Source organism: Dysidea avara, chromosome 5 (genome assembly GCF_963678975.1).
Source record: "Dysidea avara chromosome 5, odDysAvar1.4, whole genome shotgun sequence".
Classification (NCBI taxonomy): domain Eukaryota; kingdom Metazoa; phylum Porifera; class Demospongiae; order Dictyoceratida; family Dysideidae; genus Dysidea; species Dysidea avara.
Genome location: NC_089276.1, coordinates 19,827,286 through 19,841,669, shown reverse-complemented (window position 1 = coordinate 19,841,669; position 14,384 = coordinate 19,827,286). Strand labels below are relative to the sequence as shown.

At 38.1% G+C, this 14,384-nt stretch overlaps 1 protein-coding gene across 1 annotated transcript in view; it reads left to right on the top strand.

Moving 5' to 3' along the window:
• Positions 1-14,384, top strand: part of LOC136256290 (uncharacterized) — a 220,142-nt gene that overhangs the window by 122,005 nt on the left and 83,753 nt on the right. Inside the window, exon 7 of the mRNA XM_066049211.1 lies at positions 3,177-4,469. Coding sequence (XP_065905283.1) covers positions 3,177-4,469 — 1,293 coding nt within the window. The remainder of the gene's footprint in view (positions 1-3,176; positions 4,470-14,384) is intronic.

Sequence of the window (14,384 nt, the reverse complement as noted above, 5' to 3'; positions counted from 1 at the left end):
GCATGTATTGTGCCAGCATTTTGCTCTTACTCTCATTGCTTTTACCCACCCATTAGCAAAATCAATGCATCCCTAACATGCATGTAGTGGCTGCACATTTTACACTCACATACATGGATTTTAAAGTGCATGTGTGTCATGCTCAGTACCATGCATTGTTGCACCACATATGTGTAAAGTTGTATTAGGTGAGCGGTACTGTAATATAGTATCCATACAAAAAAAAACAGCCAAGCTGCGAAAAAATGATGAGGCCTAAAAAGCTGAGTGAAAAGTTAGGTGGCGACCAAGAAATGGCTGCAGTGATGTTTATGCTAATAGCTGTTAGTAAAATTTATTAGCATTAATATCATTGCAGTAATTTCTTGGTTACCACTTCTGATTTCACAACTTCTTTCACCCAGGCTTTTGAAAGTTGTACCATTTTTTCACAGCTGGACTGTTTTGTGTGGATTTCACTTCTTTTTGTACGTTTGTCCCAAAACCATCGACTTTGGGGTTTATTTTTACTCACATTATACAGACACACTGATGATCATTAAAGAAAGACTTATAAATGTATTGTCTAGTATACTTTTCTTCAATATTTGGTTATGTTATTCTAATACTCTAATAGAGTGTGCATTTTTTGAGGACATAGAATGTTCTAGAACTTCCATTGGTTGATCTATTGCATGATTTACTTCAATATTTGTTAATTCAATTCTACTACTCTAATAGATTGTACATTTTTGAGGACTTCTAATAGAACATACATAGAATTTTGTAGAACAATCTTATACTTCTTTTGGTAGATCTATGGAATTATAAGTAGGGATGCGGCGATTATGCCACCATAATTTCGGGCTTAATAGGTATGTGTGGGAATCAGGAATTATGCTAGCATTTTGAGGAGATCATAAAGCTTCAACAGTAGGAAAATCTGCAAATTGTACAATTTCTTTTAAAAAGATCAACATACTCTAATATAGCAGTCAGAAACTTTAATAGAACAGTCACTGAAGCTTATTTACTGTAATAAAGCAGTCACATTGAAATGAAATACTCTAATACAGCAACCAGCTAAAGAATTCAAGACTATTTGAAGCCTAAACATCAATGAAAATGGTGTGATACAGCAATAAACTGGCATTATTAGCCAATTATGGTGGCATAATTTTGGGAATAATGGGCAATTCTCAAAAGCATAATAGGTGATTTTTGAGCACTGCTCAAAAGCATAATGCTCAATTTTTGGAACATAATAGCCTCATGCCTAATTATAAGTGAGGTATGGAAGTTCCTGGTTTGATCTCTGGTAAGTTTTCTTGACTTTGTTTGTACATTTTTTTACACCATGGTGAATGCTCTATTAGATATCTCAATCCTGAGTAGGCACCAGCTTATTATGCTGACATAATTTTGAGCATAATAGGTGCCTGAAAACATCCAGCATAATGCTATCATAATAGGCAGAATAATTGTCATACTGTAAGCAAAAATGCATGCCACAGACTTACAATAATAGAACAGTCGATGCCACTGATATGGCTTTAAGTAGTTATTTAACACCACTGTTATTATAGTTTATATTGCAGTCAAATTCTTAATGTACAACAAGTATGTAACCAGTTGTTCATAAGCCAAAGTTTATCAATATCCATTAGAAAGTAACAAAACATGGAAACTGTAGCAAAAATTTTGAACATAATAGGAAAAATTTTTGAGTACTGCAGCATAGCATAATAGGCAAAATTAAAAGCATAATAGGCTGGTGCCTAATCGTGAGACTTTACACTTGTTTTTGCTTTTTGCTTTATAACCTTGTAGCTGTAATTCTATTGCTTTTCAAACCATTAAAAGGCACTGCTACGATGATCAGCCTATGTATACACTAAGTTTCAACTTATTCCCATGCTCAGTTTACCCTGTAGCCATGACAGAAGTTTGATCTTTTTTAAAGTGAATAGACACTCATAACTCTTTGGATAATCATCAGATTCATAGCTAATGTGGTACATGGCTTTATCTTATATACTGTTCAAGATTGAGGAAATTAAATGGAATGTTTGTGTTTTACAGCAATTTTTGTGAAGTGCACAAAAATAAACCGAAGCCCCCATAGCCCTCTACGGTTTGAGAAAAAGAAATAAAAACAAAACTTAGAATGCCCATATCTCACAAATAACTTGTGTGAATTTAATTAAATTTGCTGTGTGGCCTATCCTAACTAATGGACAGCTTAAGTGCAAAAATGGTGTGCTTTGGAGCAGGGGCCATGGAGCTATGTACGTGTGAATATGCTGTTTTCTTTCTTCCTGTCAATATACTCATGGCATGATGCATCAACTTTCTTGGCTGTATGACACATAATCGTGTGTCTTGATTAACCTTTTAACTTGTATCTTCTTAATTTTAAGTAAATTTCTAAGTTTGTATCTAGTGCTTAGTACAAGCATTGTATAAACTCTGAACATCGTGGAGAATAAAACTATTGTTTCATTGAATAATGTACTTTACTTAAATTTTTCTCTTGAAATATTTGTGCAACAAATGTACTAACATCAAACACCATAAGAGTGTATATATATTATGCACTGTATAATATACTTTAGTGGTAAAATTTGAAACATCAAATAATGGCATGCTAAAAACAAGGTGTCTGGTTGATAGCACACTCTGCCATATGCTGTTATACTATCATAGACCCTGGTTATAAGTACTTTTGAGGAGTTATATGTGAGACTTAGTATGCTTGTTAAGTGCATGCACTTGTAAATAGCCACAAGGGATATTCTGCTATGAGAGCATTCTTTGCCATTATTTTTCATTCAAATTGAATATATTCAGTAGTTTATTTCAGTTAAGGAAACAGCAATCCTGACAAGTCAGGTGTGGTTATCATTATTAAGGCAGTATTAGTTGTTAAACACGTGTCTAGTGAGGAATTGAGCATACTATGTTGCCTCTGGTATGTTCTAATGGTCTTCTGCTTCAATTCTAAATAGAACAATCTTGCAGCAGCGATTTCACCTACATGTATATGCACTTAACAAATAAATGCATGTCTAACACAATTATACCATGTACACTAAACAAGCACATGTGCTTTTTAATTGTGTGTGGTTAATAACCAGAGTCTATGGTACAGTATATCATTACTGCTTGTGATTGCTGTTATTCCATAATTTACTTAGGTGCTCAAGCTACTAAGTACTACTTGGGATTCTTCAGGAATTATGTTGGTGGCCAAATTTCTATTTTATTAGTTAATTATGAATCACACCCTGCACCTTATATCATTGAAGCACCAGGAGTGAAGCTTTATTATGGCGATAGTATTCCTGGTAGAGATGGAGGGATTGCGAGGTTTTCTTCTAGCCTATTGACGTTGTCACATAGTGATCAAGATAAAGGAATTTACATTGAAATCAGTAGTGACAAAGTGGCTGTGATTGGACAGAATGAGTACGCTGGAACCAGTGACACATTCCTATTACTACCAATCTTAAATACAGGTGCTGCGGAATATACTTACTTTGCAATATCAGTTGCTAGGAGTATGACAGTATGGGGTAGCAGATACCATAGCTCAATTCTAATAGTTGGTACCAGGAACAATACAGTAATGAAGTTGACAGTCACTCAAGAGGTCATAGTCAGTGTAGGTAACACTACTACACTGGTTCCTGGTAAACAGTACCTCTTTTTGATTAACAGGTTCCAAACCATGCTCTTAAAATCACTCAATGACCTAACATCATCTGAAATTATTACAAATAAACCTGTCTCTGTTTTTAGTGGTCATGAGTGTGGTAATGTGCCATTACACAGTGGAGATTGTGATCACATGGTAGAACAAATTCCACCAACCACAGAATGGGGTAGAGTGTTGTTTATTGTACCATTGGCCACCAGAAGATCTTACACTATTAAAGTATTAGCAGAACAGAACTTTACTGTTGTTGATGTTTACTGCAATAATAGTGAAACATCTTATACTCTGGACAAAGGGGACTTCTTTACAAAAAACCTATCCCAAGATTTTTGTGCAATTAAATCAAACAACAGAATCTTAGTAGCCCAGTTTAGCCATGTATCATCGGATGATGGTGTTACTGGTGATTCAATGATGACCCTTATACCTGCTAAACTTCATTACTCTGACAAACTTTATTCTGCTACCATACAAAACCCTTCCCAGCAGGGATATGTACACTATGTCAACATAATTGTACTTGCACAGTATTATCAACCTGACAAGATCTACTTGATATCAGGAGGAGTGAACATATCACTGGACACACAAGAATGGGTACCATTTGTAGTTAATAAATCCATTGAAGCATATGCTACACAAGTCAAGGTATCAATAGGTGGTGTAGTGATCATACACTCCAATAAGGAAGCAGATATGGCTGCAAATGTTTATGGATTTGCAAGTATTGAAGGTTATGGTCATTCTGCAAGAAAGATTAATTCAATGAAAGGTAAACTACATAATTAATTTTTGATTTTATAGTTACAAGCTACATGTGTGTTTATAAACTAATTGCTTAAAGAGGGAGTATTGCCAACCCTATATTATAGTGCAAAACCCAAACATTTATTGTGTGATTAGGATATAACAAGACATTCGGTTTATACAATCATGGTAGCAAAATTTCATTCAAATATATCTAATATTTCAAGTAATAAAAACATGGTTTAGTAAGAATATAAAAGCTACAGAGCCCCACACTTGTTGAGGGGGTAGTGATGAGTATGAGGTTCTGGAACAAACACATGGTAAGATCAAGCTACCACTCACAGAGGATACACTATGACACCATATTAACTTAACTCTGACCTAAACTGTAAGCTCACATGACACATTGCGTACATCATACATAAAAGTTATTAAGTCACTATAATTATAGTTAATTAAGTATAGTTAATCCTAGACATTCTGCAGGCTGCCAAGGCCTTTGATCCATGCTAAAATCTGTAGTTCTGCCTTCTTCTTGGATGCATGTTGAGATTGGGTGACTGCAACTGGATTTTCCACATCTGTTGGTGATACCTGATCTGCACTGACATCTATACCATCTCATCTGTCAACCTCTCATCAGAGCACAATTCTAAATGACACAACATACAGATGGGTATATTTGTCCTTTCATTTTCGGTTCTAATATTTTTTTAGCAGCTCTCACCAAGCTATATGCATCATGTCCAACTATCAATTCCTCTAGCTTCCAATTGATTTAAGGAGTATCATCTTGTATCAAACTACATCTCCAACAGCAACCTCTGTTGGGTTGTACCATAGCCGGTAGTTGTCTTGTGGTTACTCACGCTTCCACCTTGACTTGAAATGTTGTCGTTTGGCTAACTGTCTCACACTTAAATCATTTCCAAAATATGGATCATCCATTTCAGCATCTTCAACTGATTCATAGGTTAGAAAGGTTATTCTCCTGCCATAGAGTAAGTGCTGAAGTCAGAGGATCCATCTCATCAAACTCTGAATGTGTGTATGTCAAGGGACTATCATTCAGGACTGCTTCTATTTCTTTTTAAGTACTATCAATGAAACATTAGCTCTACCTAGCATCTTCTTTAATGTAGTCTCATTAATCCAATCAAACATTCCCACCAACCACTGTACCAAGGTGCACGTTTTGGTATAAACTTCTGGGCACATCTACCCAGAAGGGCAAGTATGACTCTGCTAGCTTCCTTGATGACAGTAACTCCTTCAACTCCTCTGCTGCTGAGAGGTAAGTAGAACCATTATCTGAAACAATTATTTGTGGCAGTGACTTCTGACTCACAAATCTCCTCAGCACTAGAAGGAAGGTCTCAGTAGTTAGGTCTGTCATGATCTCCAAGTGTACCCCTCTTGTTGTTGCACACATACACAGACACATGTAAACATTACTCTCAACACCATTGGTCTTTACATAAAGTACATGTTTACTTTAAAGTCCATGCCATTCACTGTAATTATGCCATTCATTATGCCATTCACTGTAATCAGTACTACATCACTCATCCGGATTTCTAGCAATCAGGGTGTGAATAAGGTCTTCCACAGTGCCTCTTGCTTTGTAGAAGTGATTTGACATGTTGCCTTGCCTTGGGGATCCAAAACATTTGTTTTATAGCCATCACTGTGCTGTCTGTTCCAGCATGAAACAACTTAACATGAATGCTATAGTTTACCATAGATGTGAGTGGGTGTTTTCGAGGAAGCAAGTATGGAAATTTGGTTGTCTGGTCCACAGAGGTACATTATGGATACTCACGCCACAACGAATGAAGCCATCGTCATCAATAAAGAGGCAAAGTTGTCTCACTAGTGGTAATGGTTTGCTAGCAAGTAAATGAATGTATACTGTTGATTTCACAGTAGAAAATCTGTAGCTGGAAATCTTTAACCCACATCATGGTGGCAGTATGTAACTCAATTCCCAGTCTGTTTGGCAGCCTTTGACTTGAGGTTGATAACAAATCTTAGCACAGTGGCAGTAACTCTTACTACTCTCTTGAGGGTACTATAGATATCCAAGTTGATGATCTGGTGTAAGCCATTGCAAGGAGGTGGAATCATGCTGGTGGCAGGATTAAACTGTGCAGTTGTCACAGCCACTACTTGCAAGTGGAGTACTGCTGACGGTTACCACACTAGCCAGTTATTACAGTCAGTGACCCACTGTGGTCCAGAGCGCCAAGCTTGGGATGACTGCAACTGTGCTGCTGACATACCTCTTGTTAGTAAATCTCTTCAATAGGGCAGTGTCTCCAAGTTACAATGACGGTACCTCCAAGTTACAATGGCAGTGAGCTGAAGGATTTCTGCCGTGAAACAAACTGGTTTAACTTCCTTCTTACTAAAGGACTATTTGACTATCACACCAAACATGAATGATTGGTCTGTAAAATGAAAGTACTTATGTAGTGACTGACTATATGTGACCGGGCCTGAAAAAACAGGGCATGTGGGCACAAACTACAACCCGTCACACTACAGGTCATATCTCAGCATTAGAACAGAATATTTGCATTCTGTAACTTTCATCATAATGCCAATTAAATACTTACCAAGAACTGAAAATTACATTGCCATAGCATAATGGTATAAAAAGTTATGAGTGATAGAAATTTGATAAAGTAGGCAAAAATCATGTGCCCACATGCCCTATTTTCGCAGGCCCAGTCACATATATAGTAATGCACACACATGATTGTATGCACACGTGATTGTATCCTTATGTTTTAGTTCATTTTTTGTAGCCATTTTACTGTGTAGTGTAATCCTTTACTGAACTTATAATCTGTTACTATTTTAGTTGGTTATTACATTGGCGCAAGGCAAACTAGACAATAGCTAGCAAGACATACAACAATGTGGAAGAATTCAACTAGGCAACGGAGAAATGGGCAGCCTACATGGAACGAATGGAGCAGTATTTTATTGTTAATGACATGACTACTAACAACATGAAACAAATGATACTCCTTAGTACGTGTGGACCAACCATGTACAGTTTGATTTGCAGTTTAGTAGCACTGTCAAAAGTCACTGACACTCAGTACACAGCTGTAGTGGACAAGATTAACAATCATTTCAATCCTTGCCCTTCCATAATAATGAAAAGATACAAATTTCACTCCAAAATGCAGCAACCAGGAGTGTCGATCACTATGTTTGTGGCTGAGTTATAAAAGTCAACAAAGTTCTGCGATTTTGGTGACACTGTAAACGACATGTTGAGAGACAGATTTGTGGCCAGACTGAATAACACTCGTATACAATACCACCTCCTTGCAGAAGCAACACTGACCTTCGCAAAGGCTCAGGAAATTGCACAAGCAATGGAGTTGGTAGAAAAAGATGTGCAGTCCATCCAGGCTGATGCACAGATTCCAGTACACAAGGCAGCCACACCAACAGCTCCAAATAAACATCACTCTACCCAACTTGCAGCCCAGCTTCCATCTGGAGGACAGACTTCACATCATTGTTACTGCTGTGGGGGGAAGCATGCAGCTTCCAGCTGCTATTTCAAAATTGCACAATGCACAGTTGTGGTAAAACTGGTTACATGTCCAGGGTGTGCTGATCTAAGGCACAGCAAGCAGCAAATTCAGTCACAGATGAGCCAATAAATGCAGTGGTGGGCTAACCTGTTCAGCCTTTTCCTTGCAATGGTGAATATACACTGATCCCAGTCAGTGGTATCATGCCAGCCCAAGTTCCTGCCATGGAAAACGTCAATGGTGATTAATGGACAGGAGATACAAATGGAGATATATACTAGCACATCAGTTACATTGGTCAGCGAAGCAACCTTCAACACACTGAAAACCTCCACAACAATGCCACCATTGGAACCAGCAAGTATCAAACTTCATACATACACAGAAGAGATTAAAACCTTGGGTATAGTACTAGTAACAGTAGAAAAGAATGATCAAAAGGTTACTCTACCACTTCTGGTAGTGGTCGGAATTGGTCCAAATCCGATTGGCCAAAATTGGCTTGCAGAGCTGCATCTTGATTGGGGAGAAGTATATACTATTAGTGAATGTTACTGATTAAATCCTATTATTGAACACAATGATGAAGTTTTTCAACCCGGATTGGGATTAGTCAAAGATGTCGAAGCCAAATAATGTGGACACTGATGTTAGGCCTCTGTTTTTCAAAGCCCGCTCAATGCCATATGCACTTAGACAGAAAGTAGAACTTGAGTTGGAGAGATTGCCAAACCAAGATGTGATCACCCCTGTTTCACACTCAGAGTGGGCTACCCCCATTTTACCTGTAGTCCAAAGGGATGGCTCTGTGCATGTATGTGGAGATTGCAAACTCACTGCCAACAAAGTGTCGAAGATTAAAATGTACCTTCTCCCACACATAGACGACTTGTTTGCTGCTCTGTCTGGAAGTAATTTTTTTGAAGTTAGATTTTTCACATGCTTATCTGCAAGTCCAGCTTTCCAATGCATCACAGAAATACCTTGTTATAAACATCCACAAGGGACTTTACGTGTACAAGAAACTGCCATTTGGGGTTTCATCTTCCCCTATAAATTTTCAATGTATCATGGACAATTTGTTTCAGGGAATCCCCGGGTGTGTGCATTACTTACATGACATAGTGATCACCAGCAAACAATGACCATCTTGACCACCTTGATGCAGTCTTGACATGCTTACAAGAATCAGGGATGAAGTTGAAGAAAGAAGAATGCCAGTTTTTGATGTCTAAAGTGAAGTACCTTGGCCATGTGATTAGTAGTAAAGGAATCTAAGGTTGCTGCAATTGTTAACACCCCTGCTCCTCATAATGTCTCTGGGCTAAGGTCGTTACTTGGATTGGTGAATTGCTATGGAAAATTCCTGCTTCAACATTAACCTCATTGCACAAGCTTTTACAAAAGGGAGCTAAACGGGAATGGAATTAGGAACAAGTCATGGCCCTTGACAAAGTGTGGGTTGTTCTACAGTCATCAAACTTGTTGACTCTCTATGACCCGAATCAGCTGCTGGTGCTGGCATGTAATGCCTCCCCAGTTGGGCTCAGGACAGTCCTCTCTCACACACAGATTTAGTGATGGAACAGAGAAACCAACCTCCTATACATCTAGAACCTTGGCCACTGCTGAGAAGAAATATTCACAGTTAGATAAAGAAGCATTAGCCATCATTTTCTGAGTGAAGCACTACCACCAGTATTTCTATGGATGTGAGTTTGTTATATTATCTTACCACAAACCATTAATGCATATTTTTAGTCAATCTAGGGCGACGCCAGTCATAGCATTGGCTAGGATCCAGAGATGGGCAATCCTCTTGGGTGGGTATCAGTACACTATTGAATATATACCAAGGCCACGAAATGCTGATGCATTCAGCAGGTTGCCATTCGCAATTTATTATTATTATTATTATTAGCACTTTACAGTGACCAGCACTGAAGGTCTGACAGCAACATGTGCTGCAGCCTTAGGATTACCTTAACTAATTTCAAGGACTTAGACCTAGTGACTTGACTTACTGACTGATAAGGTGTAACAGAAAAGGGGCCAAAGTAAGGAAAAAAACAATCCCTCCAACCCCAGGAATTAGTCCTCAAGAGGTCCCCACACCCCAGAGATTGTCCATCTGATGGAATAGTTGAAGGCCACAGCTTCACAAATTCACTTACAGACGCCCGTGACCCAAAATTATCTAAAGTGAAACAGTATGTTATGTTTGGCTGGCCCCTAACTAAGAAGCTTCTTTCAGAATTACAGCCATTTATGAAATAGAATAAGGAACTTAGTGTACAAGATGTTTGCTTAATATGGGGAGGAATGGTACTAGTCCCTTCAAGTTACAAAGGAAGGTAACTGAGGAGCTGCATACAATGCATGCTGGTATATCTCGGATAAAATATCTGGCCCGCCAGCATGTGTGGTGGCCTGGGATTGATTTAGACTTGGAAAGAAAGGTCAAGGGGTGTAATATTTGTCAAACCACTCATCACAATCCCCAGCAGTTTTGCTGCACCCTTGGGAGTGGCCTCAACCACCGTGGCAGCATGTCCATGCTGATTATACCAAGCCTTTTCTTGGAAAAATTTTCCTCATACTAATTGATGCTTACAGCAAATGGCCGAGCAGACAGTACAGAGTTTTAAGGAATGTATGAAGAGGCAGTATGATGGTTCCATAGAAACTCATGTGGCCAGATTTCCATTTGCATACCGCAACACTCCCCATTCTACAACAGTGACTTCACTTACCATGTTGATGTTCAACAGACCATTCCTTAATTTGTTGAAACCTGACATTCAGTCCACAGTACAGACTCGTCAGTTCCATCAGAAACTTTCTCGTGATGTCCACTGCAAGGACAGACAGTTTTGTACTGGTGACAGTGTGTTTTCCACGAATTTTGGTCGAGGACCTGAATGGTTGCCTGGTGTCATCGATGTAGTTAAGGGACCTGTGACATATTTGGTCAGGTTGACAGATGATCGAATAGTCAAATGTCATGTAGATCACATCCGTGTTTGTTCTCCAGGTCAAGCTAATGCGACCTATGATGACATATCATTTGGTCTCACCACTACCAGTGATGAAACATACTTTAGAGCAACCACAAGCTAGTTGTGATGAACCAGCATGTATGTTGACCAGTACTCATAGACCACCTAACAGATTTCGCCCCGACTCTTAAACTTGAGGGGGAGGAATGTAGTGACTGACTATAGTAACGCACAGATGTGATTGTATGCACACATGATTGTATCCTTATGTTTTACAGTATAGTCCATTTATACAGTGTAGTTCATTGTTGTAGTCATTTTACTGTGTAGTGTAATCCTTTTCTGAACTTGTAATTTGTTACTACGTATTTTATGATAATTGTGATACTCTGGTACTGAATTAGTCAGTTATTACAACTTGGTCTGGCACCAGTTCATCCATTAGTTCTAGTTTTGGCCGTGTCAGTTGCTTCAGTGGTGCCACTCTTGCCTTGGACATCACAAAACTGGTACTGGATCCATTATAGAGGAAGGATACTGCACCATATGCCTTCATACTGGCATCTGTGAGCACATGGAACTGATAAGTTGATTGGATATGCTCACCAATGAAATACTGTGTAGAAATTGATGTATAAGTGCTTTCACCTATCTCCTTAGTGATAGTTAACCATTGGTCTTAGTGGTTATCTTGTTGTAAAGGTTCATCCCATTGTAACTGTTGCTGCCACAGATGCTGAATGAAAATTCTGGCCTTAATAGTTATAGGAGACATCAGTCCCAATGGATGAAATATAGCAGATGATTCATGTACAACCTCTCGTTTAGTAACTAAGTTATTGTGGTTTGGTATGGGGGCTCCTGGAGTCAAGGAAAGGGTGTCAGTGAGAGTGTTTCACTTCAAGTCCAATACATTTACGTCAATGAAGTGTACTGCTACCTTGTCCTGTAAGGTCATAGCTGTGAGTGATTGACTGTTTGACAACTAACCTCTCAGGATGAACTTTGCCTCTTACATGATTGCCCTTGTAGTTGTGTAATACTCAATTACACACTCTTCTGTGTCAGCTCATGATGATATTGTATACTTGTAGACTATTACGCATGTCTTGTATAATGGGTGAAAAGTAATGTAATACATGGTGGTGAATAACTGAATTCAAAGTAAATGGGGAGCACGTAGCACCAAATAACACAACATTGAATTTATACATAACTCACTGGGTTGGATGGATCTGAGACTTGTAAAATTTCTACCATTTTCATAGATGCAAAATACCTCCTCAATATCTGTAGATATGGTGAATCTATGAAGACAAAAATGTACAATGATTGAACACAATTCTTGAAGGAAATTAGCACCCACGTGCAGACAGTCATTAAGACAAGAATACTGATAACAGCTACAATCATCAAGACTCATGGTAGTGAGTCGCGTGGCCAAGAAACTACAAAGCGCACTCCCATATAAAAGACGCGCGGCCACTACTGCAAGTTATTTACGTGTAGGGACGGTTTTGCAATATTAGCCCTGGATTATGCAACATCTCTCAATAGGTTTGTATTGCCTTACGTGTTGAAAAAAATCTTTGGGAGTCGTTATAGTCTTGCAACCTCACTAAAATAAAAAATATGGTGTATTTACACAAATTTCACTTCATTTCTCTACCTTATGTTACATCTAGCGTCACGTTATACTAGTCAACATACCCATGTTTGTACAGTCCATCTAGCACTGTCATTATCTAATTCTGGTTTGTCCATACGTGTATTTTCTTCGATCAAACCTCTAATCCCTACAATAACTTTTAGAGACACGATGTGGACACAAGCTCCAATGTCTGATACAGTGTAAACAAGTTGTGAAAGCGTGCAGAACCGTAAGTTCCCTAGGGATGGCATTTTAAGCAGAACTCTTTTAGATTCCATTTAGTGCCACGCCCCATGCAAGCATTTATAATCTCCAGATGTCTTATAAACAAGGTGTGAAGAGTGTTCATAATTTCCAGATGCCTTATAAACAAGGTGTAAAGAACAAAGTCACTAGGGAAGGTGTTTTAAGCGTAATCTTCAATTTCTCTATTTCATTTTTAATAGATTAACCACAAAGGTCAAGGTGAATACAAAACTGAGGCAATTAACAAGCCTATACGGGTTACCACCTCTATGTAGTGTGTACCATAGAGCTTGTGTTGTGACTTTCATTAACCATTATGCACATACCATGGTACAAACAAATTTTGTAATGGAATTTGGTTTGCCATGCAGTGACCGTATGAGCTTCTGTTGTGGCTTTCAAGTTTTGTAACAGATTGCTGGAATGTGGTTTGTGGTTTGCCGGTGACTGTGTATATGAGTTGGCGCCAGTTGTTGCACACAACTTGCACAATATTCAAATGTCATGGATAAGATGGCCACAAAATCCATGAAAATTTCTTGCATTATGGTAAACATACATACAACAATGCTATTACAACATGTAACACAACTTTAATCAACATCAAGACATTACTAAAAATAGTTTTAACACCAGTGATGGTTTCTTGGATGTCTGCATGATGACACAAGATTAAGTGAGACCTGTAAAAGAACATACAAACAGGCAGTGAAATTTACCTTAAATTAAACACACAAGTAACTAACCTGGAACATCGGTCACAACACCAAAGACAATTGCTTGGATATCTGACGTCATCAACAAGTGGGCATTAACAATATGCCTAAAATCTGGATACTGGAAAATATTTTTATAAGCACGACATGTAAACTGACAGGGGTATTAGTTTGGTGCCATCATAGCAGCACCCCTGATCCAGAAATAATAAACAACTGTCACTACTAACTCATAAATAAACCCATGGTTTTCCTATGAACTCAAATTCACGGGTTATTCATATTTATGACCCTATGAATACATCCAGTTTCATAGGCTATGAATTTTATACACCCTATGAATTACACATGAACCATCACATGAAAGCACCATGACTTTAATATGAATTATTATCCCATGAAACCCATATGAATTGACCATGAAACCACTACCATACAATGGATGAATATGACATGAATACTCCATGAAATGCACTATGAAATTTACATGAATGTCTCATGAATTTATTAATGAATTTTACATGAATTAATTAATGAAATTTACATGAATATATTAATGAAATTTACATGAACATCCTATGAGATACCATAAAAGTGTTCTGGATCTGACATATGTCTATGCCGGATAGAAAACGCTATGTTATTAAGAATCACAAAGCAGCAACTCCAAAACACCTATAAATTAAAGTTCAATGTAATTATAACTCATCATGAATTATAACAGCTGAAAGACATTATATTATTCCTATGTCCCGTACTACGATAGTG